At 41.0% G+C, this 14255-nt stretch overlaps 1 protein-coding gene across 1 annotated transcript in view; it reads left to right on the forward strand.

Moving 5' to 3' along the window:
- The first annotated feature begins 1330 nt into the window (after positions 1-1330).
- MBTPS2 (membrane bound transcription factor peptidase, site 2) overlaps positions 1331-14255 on the forward strand; it is a 40549-nt gene continuing 27624 nt past the window's right edge. The window contains exons 1-4 of the mRNA XM_021552920.3: positions 1331-1524; positions 6583-6731; positions 8429-8567; positions 12274-12377. Of these exons, the coding sequence (XP_021408595.1) occupies positions 1450-1524; positions 6583-6731; positions 8429-8567; positions 12274-12377 (467 nt within the window). The 5' untranslated portion in view covers positions 1331-1449. The remainder of the gene's footprint in view (positions 1525-6582; positions 6732-8428; positions 8568-12273; positions 12378-14255) is intronic.

Genomic DNA, 14255 nt, shown 5'->3' on the forward strand with positions numbered 1-14255 from the left:
GACATGTCAAACCACAACAACTACCAGCATCAATTCCTACTCTGCATCCACAAATGCCAATGATGAGAGGCTGCCCAGGGCTGTTTTCTCTCACTTGCTGTAGAAGTCAAACACTGTAAATAACAAATGCCTCTTCCTCCATTGCTTAGGTTTTTTTAACTAATGCCACATGATATGGAATATCCCTTTGGTTAATTTGGGTCAGCTGTCCAGTCATATCCTGTGCCAGGAGAATGTGGCAGGGGCAGAGCTGATGCTGTGCCACATCCCAGTGTGTCACCATCACCTTCGATGCAAAGCCGTGAGGAAAATGAGCTCCGTGTCAGCACTGACCATGGCCTGGGAAGGAAACAGGAGCCCAGGAAACATCTGCTTAAAAGCCATCCTCCAGGCAGCCTCACAGAATGATTCTGCTGCGCAACCAGGTTGGTGCTCATTACTGACAGAACACCAGCGGCTAAAGGGAATCCCATCACTCCCTTGTTCCTGTTATATGTAATGAATGTAATTCACGCCAGTATAATATGATATGTGTAATATTTGATATTGTTGAAAGCACACACACCAGCACTGGGAGTTACCCCCACATATTCGAAAAAATGAGGTTTCTGACAAAACCTCATTTGCAAATTAATACATGTGGCTCGCTTCTCGAGGTGATACAGGGACGCCAGGGCGCTGATCATCAATGGCAACAGCCATCGATTGGGATCTATTCTAGATTGGGATCGACTCTAGATTGGGATCGACTCTAGATTGGGATTTACTCTAGATTGGGATCGACTCTAGACTGGAATTGCTGGGATCATCCGGCTGATACATCTGAAAGCCCTGTTCCCCTAACTCCATCAAGAAGATTCATCACCACCGGACCCCGAATTGTTCTACCCCAACACAGAGAAAAGAGACTTTATGAATATGTGGGACTTCGAATGGGAAGAAAAGACGGATTGCCAAAATCCCGGCCTCGGGCAGAATATTGCCTATAAAACCTGCTTGTCCCAGGAGGGCGGTGTGGGCACAGCGGGACCCTCTGCCCGCTCCGTGACGCGCCCAGCGCCGGGCCCGGGCTCGGCACTGCCCTTTTCCTTGCGGCAGACTCGGACAGAATTCGATCTTTAACAAAATTTATATTTTTTCATTCTTAATTTGGCTGGACCAATTTTTATCTGGAACATTACTGAGGCGCTTCCACAACGTGCTTTGTTGTTGCCATCACTAATTACTTTTACTATCCCGACCGCCGCCACCGCAGCCCCCCACGGGGCGCGCCGCAGGCGGCGGCTGAGGCAACGTCGAGGGGGAGGGGCCGCCCCGGCCCGTGACGTCACGGCGCAACTGCCCTCGCTCTTCGCGCCGCCCGGAACCGTCCGCCCGGGCAGCAGAGCCGCTGGGAGAAAGGTTCCGGGCAGCTTGGGTTCCGGGCTGCCCGCTGCGGCGCGGCCCGCGATGATCCCGGTGCCGGTGGTGGTGACCGTGCTGGGCGGCTGGTGCGCCGTGTACCTGGCGGACACGCTGCTCAAGGTGAGGGCCGAGGGCGCGGGGCCGGACGGGGCCGGGAGGAGGCAGCGACAGCTCCGTCCCCCCTCCGCGCCGGGCCCAGGGCCTCGCTGCCGAGCCCGGGCTGGCGGAGCGGCCGCGCCCGGCCGGGCTCCTCTGAGGCGATCCCGGCCGGGCCCCTCTGAGGCGATCCCGGCCGGGCCCCTCTGAGGCGATCCCGGCCGGGCCCCTCTGAGGCGATCCCGGCCGGGCCCCTCTGAGGGGATCGCGGCCGGGCCCCTCTGCGGCGATCCCGCGGGCCCTGAGGGGATCGCGGCCGGGCCCCTCTGAGGCGATCCCGGCCGGGCCCCTCTGAGGCGATCCCGGCCGGGCCCCTCTGAGGCAATCCCGCGGGTCCTGAGGGGATCCCGGCCGGGCCCCTCTGAGGCGATCCCGGCCGGGCCCCTCTGAGGCGATCCGGCCGCTCCCGGCCGGGCTGCCCCTGCTCCGCTCCCGCCCCGCGCTGGCTCCGAGCGGCTCCGGGAGAGCGCCCGGGAGCCGCTCTGTGCCAAAGGACCCGTGGCGTTTTAACGCGCTGTCTGGAGTTTGTTATTATTGTATTAACAAAACCTAAAATACAACCTTGTAAGTTTGCGGTGTAGAGTATGTGCCTTGTAATGGCGATTTTCCTAAAAGATGTAAAAAGCAATGCGTATTTATTTCTTTTGAGTATCTTTAGTTTTACTGGAAAAAAATTAATGTTTTTCAAATTTCAGAACTCGATACAAATACTTTTTTAAAGCAATAAACTTTGATCCTCAGAGAGTATTAGGAGACTCATCCTTTTCCTCCTGATAGGGAAAGTTTTAAAAAGAAAATACACCAGGACATCCTTTGTTACATATGGGATGCATCTGTGCATTGCTGAAGTTTCATTAAGTGGTGTGGCGTTGTTTTGGGGTTTTTTAAACATTCAGAGATGTGATTTCTAAGGCATGATCGAAATTTGAAAGAACGCGTACAAAGTAGGCTATGTGCTGGTTAAATATGAGGGAAGATGAAATGAGAGGTTTGATGTGTATTTCTTAATTTTACAGTCCAGGAGCTGCATCTGTTTCTGCCAAGGCACATAAGGTTTAGTGATATGAAAGTACAAAATGTGCATTTTGTTACTCCTGTGAAATATAGGAAGAAATACAAGAAAATTCAGATGCTTAGAAAACTTGGAAAAGTGTCTCCCCCTGCAGCTATTTGGAGAGCAAATGTAGCTCTGTTAATGATGAAAGCTGATAATTGCAAAATACAGCCTGTACATCATGACAATAACAATTAGGGTTGTTTACCTGAAGACTTCTTAAATTTTCTTGCTGCAAGTCTGTGTTAAGTGTTTAAAAAAAAAAATACAGCATTGTTTTGAAACACATGAGAAGATTGGCCAGGTACCAGGAGAAGGTGCTCTGGCTGCAGTGAGACACAGCAGGAAGGTCAGCCAGGAGGCTGCTTCTCTGGCAGCAGCTTTGTGTCTGCTGAGGGCTCCTGGGCTGTGAAGTGAGAACTGTTGTGCCATGATGCTGAGACCATTTGCATCTCTGAGATTCTGAAGATCTCTTTCTGCATTGGACTGTAAAATCATTTATTAGACCATAAAATCAGTAAAATTACTTTTGTAAATAAGGAGAGTCACCGCAATTTCTTGCAGCAGCAAGGGAGGGAAAAAAATCCCCTACATTGGAGCCTACTTAATGCCTGATTTATGTTGGAAAAGAAGGGGCAATGCCTAGAATTCTATAGCAAGTGTGAGAATCCAGGAGTTAAATTTTAATTATGATTTTTTTAACCAGAAGTTGACCAAGGTTATTAATCCTCAGGAATTATGTGGGAGCTATTGAGCCTCAGTGAACTTGCAGGTAGATCTCCTGTTGTACATCTCAGTCATAGGTTTCACTGTGATTACCACAGTTGAAATACAATTTGGATTAAATAACCAGATTTATATCATTAGGAAGCCGAGATTGCTTGTACTGTAAATCTCCACCACAGTCACAACCCAAGGCTGCTAGCTACCATAGCAAAATTTTACTGTTTAATTAATTGTACTGTTTAAATCTCAAATCACTTTCAGTGTAATTACGCCAAGAGGATGTACAGAGAATTGAGTGAAAAACAATGTGGGAGCACATTTCCATGTGTGATCCTGTTGATATTTTTGGCAAGAGAAGGATGTGTGCTGTAACTTGCAGTTAATGTTTATTCTGTAAATCTGTTCAATGTGCAATGTTTTTTGCTCAGTTTGTTCCCTTACTGGTATTGTTCAGATTTTAAATATTCTATTTTGGCAGTCTGACTCCTAGACTACTATACAGAAAGTATAACTGTTTATAAATTTATTTTTGCACACATAAATTCAATTGTTATAATACTGCTTGAAATAAAAGATACATTTGTGTCAGAAAGCTAAAGCTGTGCCAAATCAAGCTGGATTTTAAATGTTAAGTCCCTCTTTTTGCTCCTCATTGTATCACTGCCACCAATATTTTCACTGAAGCTTGGATTCTGTAAGAGGGAATCACTCAGATCCCTAAGGTCCTTCTCCCTCCATCCTAAGTCATCACATTTCATTCTGCCTGAAGGATCAGGAAGGAGTGACATGTAGGAGGTTGTCCCTCCTTCTGGTGTGAGAAGTAAAGGATCCATTAGACACATTCAGTCAAGGTTGGCTCTCAGCTTTTAAGGTCAGGAAGCTGAAATGATTCAGAGCTCTTGAAGAGATTCTGCCAGCAAAGAAGAATGTTGACTCCTGCAGGCTGGCTGCTGTGGAGCTCCTGGAGTGCTTAGCAGGTGTCCAACATTTTAAAGGCTGCATAGATAAATAGGTGCTGCTTTCATAGCAAAACTAATCTAACAAAGAGCTCTTAGATCTCAGAGAAGCAGGGCCAAGGCCTGTGTGAAAGCAGCTTGAAATGAAGCATACCAGGGCATGACGGTGTGTGTTTCATGTGGGGATCCCACTAGGATCAGGACAGAAGGAGCAAAACTCTGCAAAAAGCTTTTTAATATGTTTTGCAAAAGTTTGCAGTCATTCAGTGATCGTGAATAACATTTACACAAATTGTGAGGAAAATACAAAAGGAAAAATTTTGGTACCTTTCTTTTCCACATTTGATGGCTCTATAGTCAGTGATTCCATATTCCTCATGGAAAACTTCATACTTATTTATATCTTGCTAGGACAGTGGGGCTGTGATGTTGTTGGAATGAATTGAAAGGCATGAATTTGTGGCATTTCTAGGGAAAAAAGTGGGGTTTGCATGTGATAAAAGGAACACTTTTTCAAGTGTCAAATCAATGTATCTGATTAACTTTATTAGAATAATGCATTAGGGTGGTTTTGAGTTTTTTTTGACCGTGTGAATGAATAGGACTTTTTTTTTAATTCACAAATGACAGTTTCTCATATCAGGGGTTCTTAATGATACATGTATTTTTGTTCTGAATTATTGGGTAGATTATGTGAGGAGGTCTTTTTCTTTGTTTCCTTGGCTTATATATCACTAATTGTGTACAAGTCTAATCATCTTTGTGATCTCTTCTGTTAAAATTAGCAAAAGCTGATATGATTGAACTTAATAGTGCCATAGGGAGTGAGTGGTGTTGATGGGAGTGCATTACAGTGAAAATTTCTGTTGGTGCCCTCAGCTGACAACAAAAATGTGGTTGAAATCAGTAGGGTGAAGAAGAAGGAAATTATACAGAAATATATAGGCAGAAAGGATAAATGGTGTAAGAGGTGATGCATGAACAATGGCTTAAGTAAATGGGTCTTGCAGCTGAGGAAATTTGTTATTTGAAATAAACTTTTAGTGTTTAAGATTTAATTAATTTGACAAAATGATAAAGGCTGTTAATACAATTGTGCAGTGTGAGATCCTCAAACCCCCCCCCCCCACCACCACCACTGTGGTACAGGGCAGGAGGAATGCAAGGAATTGGCAAGTTCTAAATTTGTTCAAAGACCAAGGACAACAGCCAGAAACTTGTGGAGTTCCTTGTCGGGGAGGAGAAGGGAGCCTGTTGTGAACTACACATTCTGGATATCTTCAGCAGGTGTTGCTGCTTGTGGGGAACCTTGGGAACAGTGCTTCAGTTCAGACAGCTCCAAAGACTTGTCTGGATTGTGGGAGACACTCCTGCCTTGGGAACTGCCCAGTGTCAGAATGCTCAAAGCTCATCTGTGCTTTTCCTGAGCTCTCAGTTCCTCCAAGAAAAGTATTCCTTCATCTGGGTTTCTGACACAAGCTTCCATGAAGCAGGTGACTAAAGCCTATTGAAAATGCAGGCACCAGAAAGTAAATAAATTAGAAATTGCAAAAACCATGTCTGTTGGTCTATAATTCAAGATAATGCTGTAGGTAAGTATTCATAGGTCACATTTATAGGTCACATTTCTCATCAAGAGAAATCTTTGGAACTACTGGAAGTATCTTGAAATGCTGGGAAGTTGCCATACTGAAACTGCTATTGCAATACAGGTTGATATATTTAAATTCCTTGTGGTTTTCTGTTAGTCTGATCAGATATTCCCGATCCTCTTTAGGCATAGTATTTGTGTTTGAAAAATAGACTTTGTTTTTATCCTTACTAGCAGGTATCTGCAATACTGAGCCATATCTCATCTGTATTAGAAAGTTTTTTTCAGCTGGAGACAAAAGAAGCATTTTTCATTATTGTAGTTTTTAAAATGTTTATTGGAATATAATTGCATGTTGAAAGAATGCCATCAACAGTCTCTAGCCTTCTAACCAGAAAGTAGAACTACTGAAAGTGATTTAACACCAGGAAAAATGATGCAAGACCTTGTTTGTCAAATAACTCTGGATACCAAATCTCTTTTATGAACCCTCAGTTGTTGGAAATAACATCTAAACAGTGACTTTTTCACATTACTTGTCACACATACCTATATGTCAAAATGTAAATAATGTGTAGGACATCTACTTGAAATTCTGCGCCTGTTTTTATATAAACAGATCACATTTGCTGCTCAGTCACATTACAAAATCTTCCTAGAATGTTTTGGTCAAACTGGTTTTCTGTTGTGTGCAGTCCTCCAACTCTCTGAAGGCGTCGTACGAGGAGTGGCTGCTGACGTACGGCTTGAGCGTCTCTCCCTTTCACCTGCGCTGGCAAACGGCTCTCTTCAACCGCCAGTTCTACAACTGGGGGAGATGGAAACCCAAATTCCTCTACTTGTGGTATAAATTCAGCATCCTTTTTCTTCTGTCTGAGTCAGCTATTGAACCACATTGGTGCCTTTTAGCTGGGCAGTGGGTGTATTTTAATAGGCTAATGATAAAACCAATTAGAATGGTTGCTCTAAATGTACTGTGCCAGTACAATTCCTCTGCTAAAAAATTCGTAAGTGTAATACAGGTTGCATATTGAGATTCTATAAAACTAGAAATCCTTAAACTATTTTTACCTGTGGTTTGAAGTATGCATAGTTGTGAAGAGTACAGCTATTACATGCAATACTGCATGCAGAAGTAGGTCTGAAAGCAGCTGCTGAGATCCTAGATCATTCCCAATTCTGTAGACTGAGCTCTACCAACCACTCAAGTTTACAAAGTATTCAGAGCCAGCTGTGTACCTGTAGTTTATCATTGCCCAGACATTCAGCAATGATACCTGCTCAGGTACCTTGCTTACCTTCTGTCTTTTATCTGCCTGCACTTTTCCATGCAAACATTGTACAGTGATGGGAATGGGTAGATAAGTAGGGTGGTCTAGTATGGGTGCACCTGGACTGGTTTAGAAAACTTGTTCAGTTGCCTTCCTACCATTACTTTGTATCTGCTCTGAAAATATAAAATGAGTGAGGTTTGAATTTTGTTTCATTTCCTGTATTGCTACCTTCAATGAGATAGTAATAAAAGAGATGTACTTCAAATTGGTTTCTCTAGTATGTAATGATTTTGTAATAATCAGTCTGAAATAGCTCTGTATCAATTACAATTTTTAATGTGTATAATTTATTACAGTATAATGTTTCCACTAGTCTCTTTAATTAACATTACAAGTACATGTTGCTTAAAATAAATCTACTAATTCCCAGTGAGCTCCATTAAGGCTGATAAGAGAACAGTTGAGCTGTTATGAGAGGAAGAAGGACTGGTAGTGAGGTGTATGTACTGGATTTGCATCCCACAAGTTTTTTTTTAGTTAGAAGAAAGTTAGCACATTCTTCAGCTATAGGACAGTGTAAAATAAGAATAGTAATATTAATGCTGAATAAAATTTTGTCACTAGGTGGAGTGACAATAAATTATTTTCAACATTGATTTTAAGGAAAAATTGTTGAGAAGAGCAATGTAGCCTAAGAAATTTGTGTTAATGTGGTCTTGCAGCTGTACATTTTAGTTGTTCTTTACAAAAGATTCAGTCTCATTTATTGTTCTTTAAAAAAGGTTCAGTCTCATTTATTGTTCATTAGCTCATTTTATTTTTTGTAAGAAAGATGCAAAATGAACTGCCCCATGATTTGATCCAGGTCTCTAAATATGTGATGCTGTGGTGAAACATGGCAAATTATACATTGTTAGTTATGTTTCTGTAGTCTTCTGAATTCATAGATTCATAGCTGCAAGCAAGTTACACGTATTAGGTAACTGAATAAAAGTATTTGAAAATTGATCAAGATATGGTTTGGATGTAAAACATTTATTAAACAAGGAGAATATAAGTTATTCGTGTTATTACTGTATATTATTGTTATTCGTTTCCTTTAGCATTTTTGTACTGGATTGTTGGTAAATTGTGGTAGCATCAGGTAAGTTTTGCCCTGTGGTTTGTGTAAAAACTTCTGCTGTAAAGCAGAGATTTACATAGCCAGAGATAATACCCTTTTTCTCTTGTGGCTCTGCATTGTTGAACTATTTGCTTCTCTGTGTAGGTTCAGTGTAGGAATGGTGTTTGGAATAGTTGCCATGTTTGGCTCTGTTATTCTGCTTGGAAAGACCCTGCTGCAGACACTGACCCAGATGCTCACCGAGGCTCCGAAAGCCCAAAATGATCGAATGCTGCAAGTCGTGGTGGGTGTTCCCTCCTCAGGTCTTTGCTTGAGAACTGTGTACACATCTAAAGCAGCGTCTTAATGGGGTATGGGGTGCTAAAATATTCTATGCACAAATAACCCAACTCCTGATGTTATCTACATGAAAATGTGCTGATTCTTTCCAGCCTTAAAAATCGGAGAGTGAGTATAGAAAAAGGGCAAATGAAGGCAAACATGTGGAAGAGTTTATTTTAAAAATTCTCAGGAGTGGGACTTGGATAATCATTCTGAAAAGCCCTAAATTACAGTACTAAGAATATAATTATAGTACTAAGCATATAAAAGTGAGTTAAGAACTTGTTGCCTGTAAGCTTTGCAGTAGGTTCTGGTGACCTTAAAGTTTGCAGATCTCATACATAATTGACAAGAGGAGACAAGTTCTGTTTCTTTTAATACAATACAAAACAGCAGTGGAAAAGGAAAGAAGGACAAAAACTTTTGTGTGATAGTAGAAGCAAAGAATTGTTAGTGAGGAGTATTTTTTGATTCTTCAAGGACTTATGACTTAATTTACTATGTGAAATTTCAAGTGCTGTTTCTGGCAGTATCAAAGTCCAATGAGATATTTAATTGTTCTATGCATTTCTGGTGCTGGACAATATATTTTATAATTTTAGAATGGAATGTATTTCACAAGATAGGAGAGATTTCAAATACTGTCTTTTTAATTTCTTCACATGGCAGTAATGGAAGAACTGACATTGCCTTGCAAGTTTTAACCTGGAAGGATTCCTAGTCACCTTTTTTATACCAAGAGTGCAATGTGGCCAAAATGTATGGTCATTTTCCAGAAATTCAGAAAGTTTTATGGGATTGCTCTGCCTTCTGCTATGTGGCTTAGAGCAGAGGTGCCCAGCCTTGTTACTCCATTTGAGTACTCAGCTATTCAAGTGACTAGATGTTGAGAATTGTGTGCAGACAAAAAAACCTTCCTGTAAGCACTAAACTGACTGCATGCAGCTAGACTGGCATGAGCACAGGAAGCCTGATTTAGCATGTGCCATAAACTCAGTACCTTTGGATGGCTGGGTCGGTTTCCCACAAGCAGAGTGAATATGCAGAGTTCAGTGTGTGTTGGAAAAAGCAGGCAGTGAGACCTGAGGGAGAACTGCTGTCACTGCCATTGCTGTCCCCTGTCCAAGGCCTGCTCCTCAGATACCTTTGGGGGCAGACAGGAGTGGGCAGTCTGTGCATCTGGGAGGGCATGAGCTGAACATGAGACAAAAAATTTTGTAGTTTACATTCCAGCAGGATCTGTCATAACCTTTCTGAAGTTCCTTTACGTCTTCATTTTCTGAGGTCATTGTATGGATCCATCCACTTTTGTGACACCAGAGTAAAGTGGTCATTGACAATATATTGCTTTTGAAGAAAATGACACAGACACAACCAGAGTAAAGATGAGCCTTTGGAATTAATCTGGTGTGAACTGGAACAACAAAAGTAGAAAAGTAGGATAATGTTCACAATTTCAATGTGGACTTGTTTCCTCAGTGGCTGCCTGCTGGCAATATCACTGCATTCAAACCAAGGATTGACTGGCACTGAAAACAGTTTAATAGAAAGGGATAAAGTAATGTCATGTGTGGGGATAAGGTTACTTCTCCTAAGTTCAGTTGTGGTTCTCTTACTTTCTTACCTCATTATTTAATTTCACAGTTGTATAATTCTGCCTTTAGCAAGTTTCAGTATTCTTTTTAAGGGGAATGTGCTAGTGTAAATTGACACCAAAAAGAGACTTATGTGGTTCCAAAGAGGTGAAGAATGAATTAGGAGGACCTTCTCATTTAAATTATTTACTTGTATTTGGCTGCCTGGAAGAGAGCAAATTAGTTGTTAAAATACCCAACAAAACTCCACTTTTTCTTTGTAAACTTAATTTTAGCCTGTGGCATAAAGCTGTTTAACCTTTACCCTCTCGGTGTGGAGAGACGGAGAAACAGTTGTACTTATATTTTATTAAGATTTTTGTATGCTTCCTCTTTTGTTCAGTTATCTACTTGATTAAAAATACCTATCTATAGGTAGCTGGGCTGTTTCTCTTCAGCTGCCCCCACTTGTGTTGGTTGCATACTGACAAAAGTAGGAAAGAGGCAAATTAGTTACAAGGAAAGGATCTTCTTTTACTAAAGGCATTTCCAGAAGGCCATAAAATACAAGACAGCATGCTTTTTTAACAAAATACTGCTATTGGTTTCAGAACCCTTCATGAGAAGTAACATTTTAGGTGAATCTTAAAATAGCTTCTTTAACATAAAGTCTGAGAGCATCTGGTGCTGTGTTCTAAAGGCTGTAGTCATGGTCGAATTGAGATGGCAGCTCTTGCTGTTGCCATCTGTCCTCCCGCTGCAGAGGCAATGCCACTGAAGTGATGCATTAGTGCCACCAGCTGATGCTGCAATGCAAGCAGTGAACTTTAAGAAATGAAGTCTGGCTGTCTTTCATACTGTGAGGTACCACAGCTGAATCAATTGAGGTAAATTCCTTGGTCACCATCACACTGGACAGAATTTGTGAGGTGATTAACATTAATGAATCCTTTTGAAGGATTTAACTTAGCTAGATTGTCTCAATTAACTCTTGTAGAGGTCTGCTGCTTGGGTAGGTAAATGCATATAAGTGAAGAATGTGCAGGACAGAACAAAGGTAGGATCCAACCTAGCTGGATGTGCAGCCTTTTGTCTTCCATGATGCTGGGTTTTATAGAGTTCTGTAGACAGGCCAGGGGTTTTTGCCCACAGCATCTCTTTTGTGAGGCTGGGTTGCAATTCAGGTTTTGTTCACATCAGTTGTTAGTGAGCATCCTGGAGTGCAGCCTGCCTTGAGTAGAAAAAGCTGTGGATGTGACAGGAGAAATGTCCCAGAGCAATCCCACTGCAGCCCAGCAGCTGAGGGGGTGGAACCGAGCAGGATGAAGGTCCATCAGAGGGAAGGAGGAAACAGTTCCTCGTGCTTTGACTAGTGACCACTTTGAAGCCTGTCTGGAAGCAGCTGGTGTCTTGTGACAAGCACAGAGAAGGACCTGGGAGTAATGAGAATCCACAGCAACAGGAAGACTATGAGGGGCCTGCATATTATGTCATAGGTAAATTAAAATAGTATACTCATTTCAAGGTGGTTTTTTTTTAAGGTTAAATTGCCATGTGTAGACTACCAAAACCTGAAGAACAGATGAAATTTTTTTTGACCCTGTAAACTGGGATGATTTTATGATTTGTATAGGAAGAGAGAAGGAAGAGACTGACTGTTCAGCTGTCAACTAATATTTTAACTTTTCATGTTCATACTCTTTAAAGAGCCATACAGTTTTTATTATTTTCTTCTGAAAGGTGAATCTTTTCTATAGCTACATGACTGGCTGCATGCTCACAGTGCCAAGCCTGTTTCATTTGAATGGAAGTCTGTGTACATTTTTACAAACTTCTTGAGCTTAATATAGAATAGGACACATTTGATCAGAGCTGTGGGGAATATATAGGGTAGGGAGAGGGCTTTTGTGCCTGGAGAGGTATTTAATGTTCCACAAAAGACTATATATTTAATATATTTTAAAATACACTGAATAAGTTGATAAAAGAGGTGCAATCTGATCATGCTGCATGAGAACAGCCCCTGAATGATTTGTCTTTGTACCTCTTGTTTTCCTCCAATGTTTTGTTTTGTTGTCATGCCCACATCAACAGGTGCCTGGTGTCAATTTGCCCATCAGCCAGCTGACCTATTTCTTCTCTGCAATCCTCATCAGCGGTGTGATACACGAAGTCGGCCATGGGGTGGCAGCGATTCGGTAATTTCTGTTTTGCTTTTCTGCTACTCTGACAACAAAGCCAAATATTCCAGAGCAGTTACCTAGCTGTGAATGATGTTAGCACAGCTTTGTCTTATGTAGAGTCTGTTTAGTCTGTAATTCATATCTTCCTTAGATTTGAAGTTTGGGAGGGTGTACAAATTAGAGATAGAGTTTTAATACAGTGTCATTTATACAGATTATGAGAAAGGACTTCCAATTTGCAAATATAACATCGGGTTTAAAACAGTCCTTTTAAAGTGGCCCTGTTTTTTCCACAGCAATTTCATTTAATTTCTGTGCTTGTGACACTTGAGCTCATGTGCTATTGCACAGTAATACTTTAAAATAGATTTTTAATTGATTTGTTTAAACATAGCTTGTGAATATAGTATGAACAGGTTGAAGCAATAACTTGGTCAAATGTGATTTGCCCCTGTTAACCTTTGTGATTTATTAGCTTTGATCAAAAATTATATTTTTTAATGTCCTTAACTATGATGATTACTTCACAAAAATTATTTTACAGTTTAGTTATTACTTTTGGATGCCACTTTAGCATAAGAAGGTTAAGCAGTGATTACTGGGACTGATGATCAGGTGTCCTCCACATTTCTTCTGGGCCGCATTATTATCTCTTCTTTGAGCATAAAGCCCTAAGTTCTTTCTCTGATTTTCCTGAGTGTAGGGAGTCATGACTGCATTTTAACCCATATAATACCTTTCTTGTAACCACAAAGGTTCTCACTCAAAGGGGTGGTTTGAGAACCTCTGTGTTTCATATGCTCTGATTGTCTTTCAGCTGTCTTCCCTCAAATATTCACAGGGAATTTTCTGTGGAGGATGAACCTTTTGTTTATCCCATCATAGGAAGAAGAAACAAAATTTTCTTTCTACTGCATGTTGCTGGCAGACTGCAGAGAAACTAGGCATTAATACAGAGCTCTTTTTAAGCAGAAAGGAAGAATAATTCTTGTGTCTTAATGGTGTGATATCTTATTTCAAGGTCTACAGCAAAGGCTTTGAATATTCAATTTCAGGTTATATTTTTGTTAAAAAAAAAAAAATTCCAGCTTTTTTCAGAGGAGAAATTGGTTGGTCCAATGTATTTTGGCAGCCAACATTGCTGCTGCTGTTTTCTGCATGGCTTTTTTATTCTCCTTCTGGCATATGCTGAGTCTGTAGTGTGCTGTTACTGTAAGTTCTGAGGGTTTCAACTTCACTAAAAAGCTGTGCTGTGGGCAAATTTTATTATTCTGGGAAGTCACTTAACCTTCCTGAAATCTAATACACTTATGCCAACTTCAGTACTAGAAAGCATTAGCTACAAACTATAAGAGCTTAAATATTTGAGCCTTAGCTTAGTCAAGGCTCATACCAAGCAAGTCTTTTTCTTCCTCCCTGTGTATCTTCTACCCTTCATGAAATCCTGAACAGGCATTAAACTGCCTATTATTAATTGGTAACATCGGATGAGTTAGCTCCACAGTATTAGTGTGAGACTTAACTATGAATAATTGTGTATAATTCCTTGTTTTCTTTTGGTGTATATACACATTAAATAGATAAATGTAAATAAGGAAAAGGTTAGACCCAGTATATTGTCTCAGTAAAGATATGGGATTAGCTAATCTGTGCCTGGTTTGTCTTGGAACATGATTTTCCCATGCCTCTCTTAAGTCCCTTCTACAGTTTCTAGTTTCAAAAAACCTTAATGTGCTTTTTCCAAAAAATTCAATTTAAAAGTAATTGCAAACCCTTGGAAAAAAAAAATATCTGTATAATAGTGTCAGCTACTAATATATTGAATAATGGAGTGTTAAGGTTTGGACGGGCATTAGCATTTGTTCTTTTAACCTCTTGACTTGTTTTCATTTT

Source organism: Lonchura striata, chromosome 2, assembly GCF_046129695.1.
Source record: "Lonchura striata isolate bLonStr1 chromosome 2, bLonStr1.mat, whole genome shotgun sequence".
NCBI lineage: Eukaryota > Metazoa > Chordata > Aves > Passeriformes > Estrildidae > Lonchura > Lonchura striata.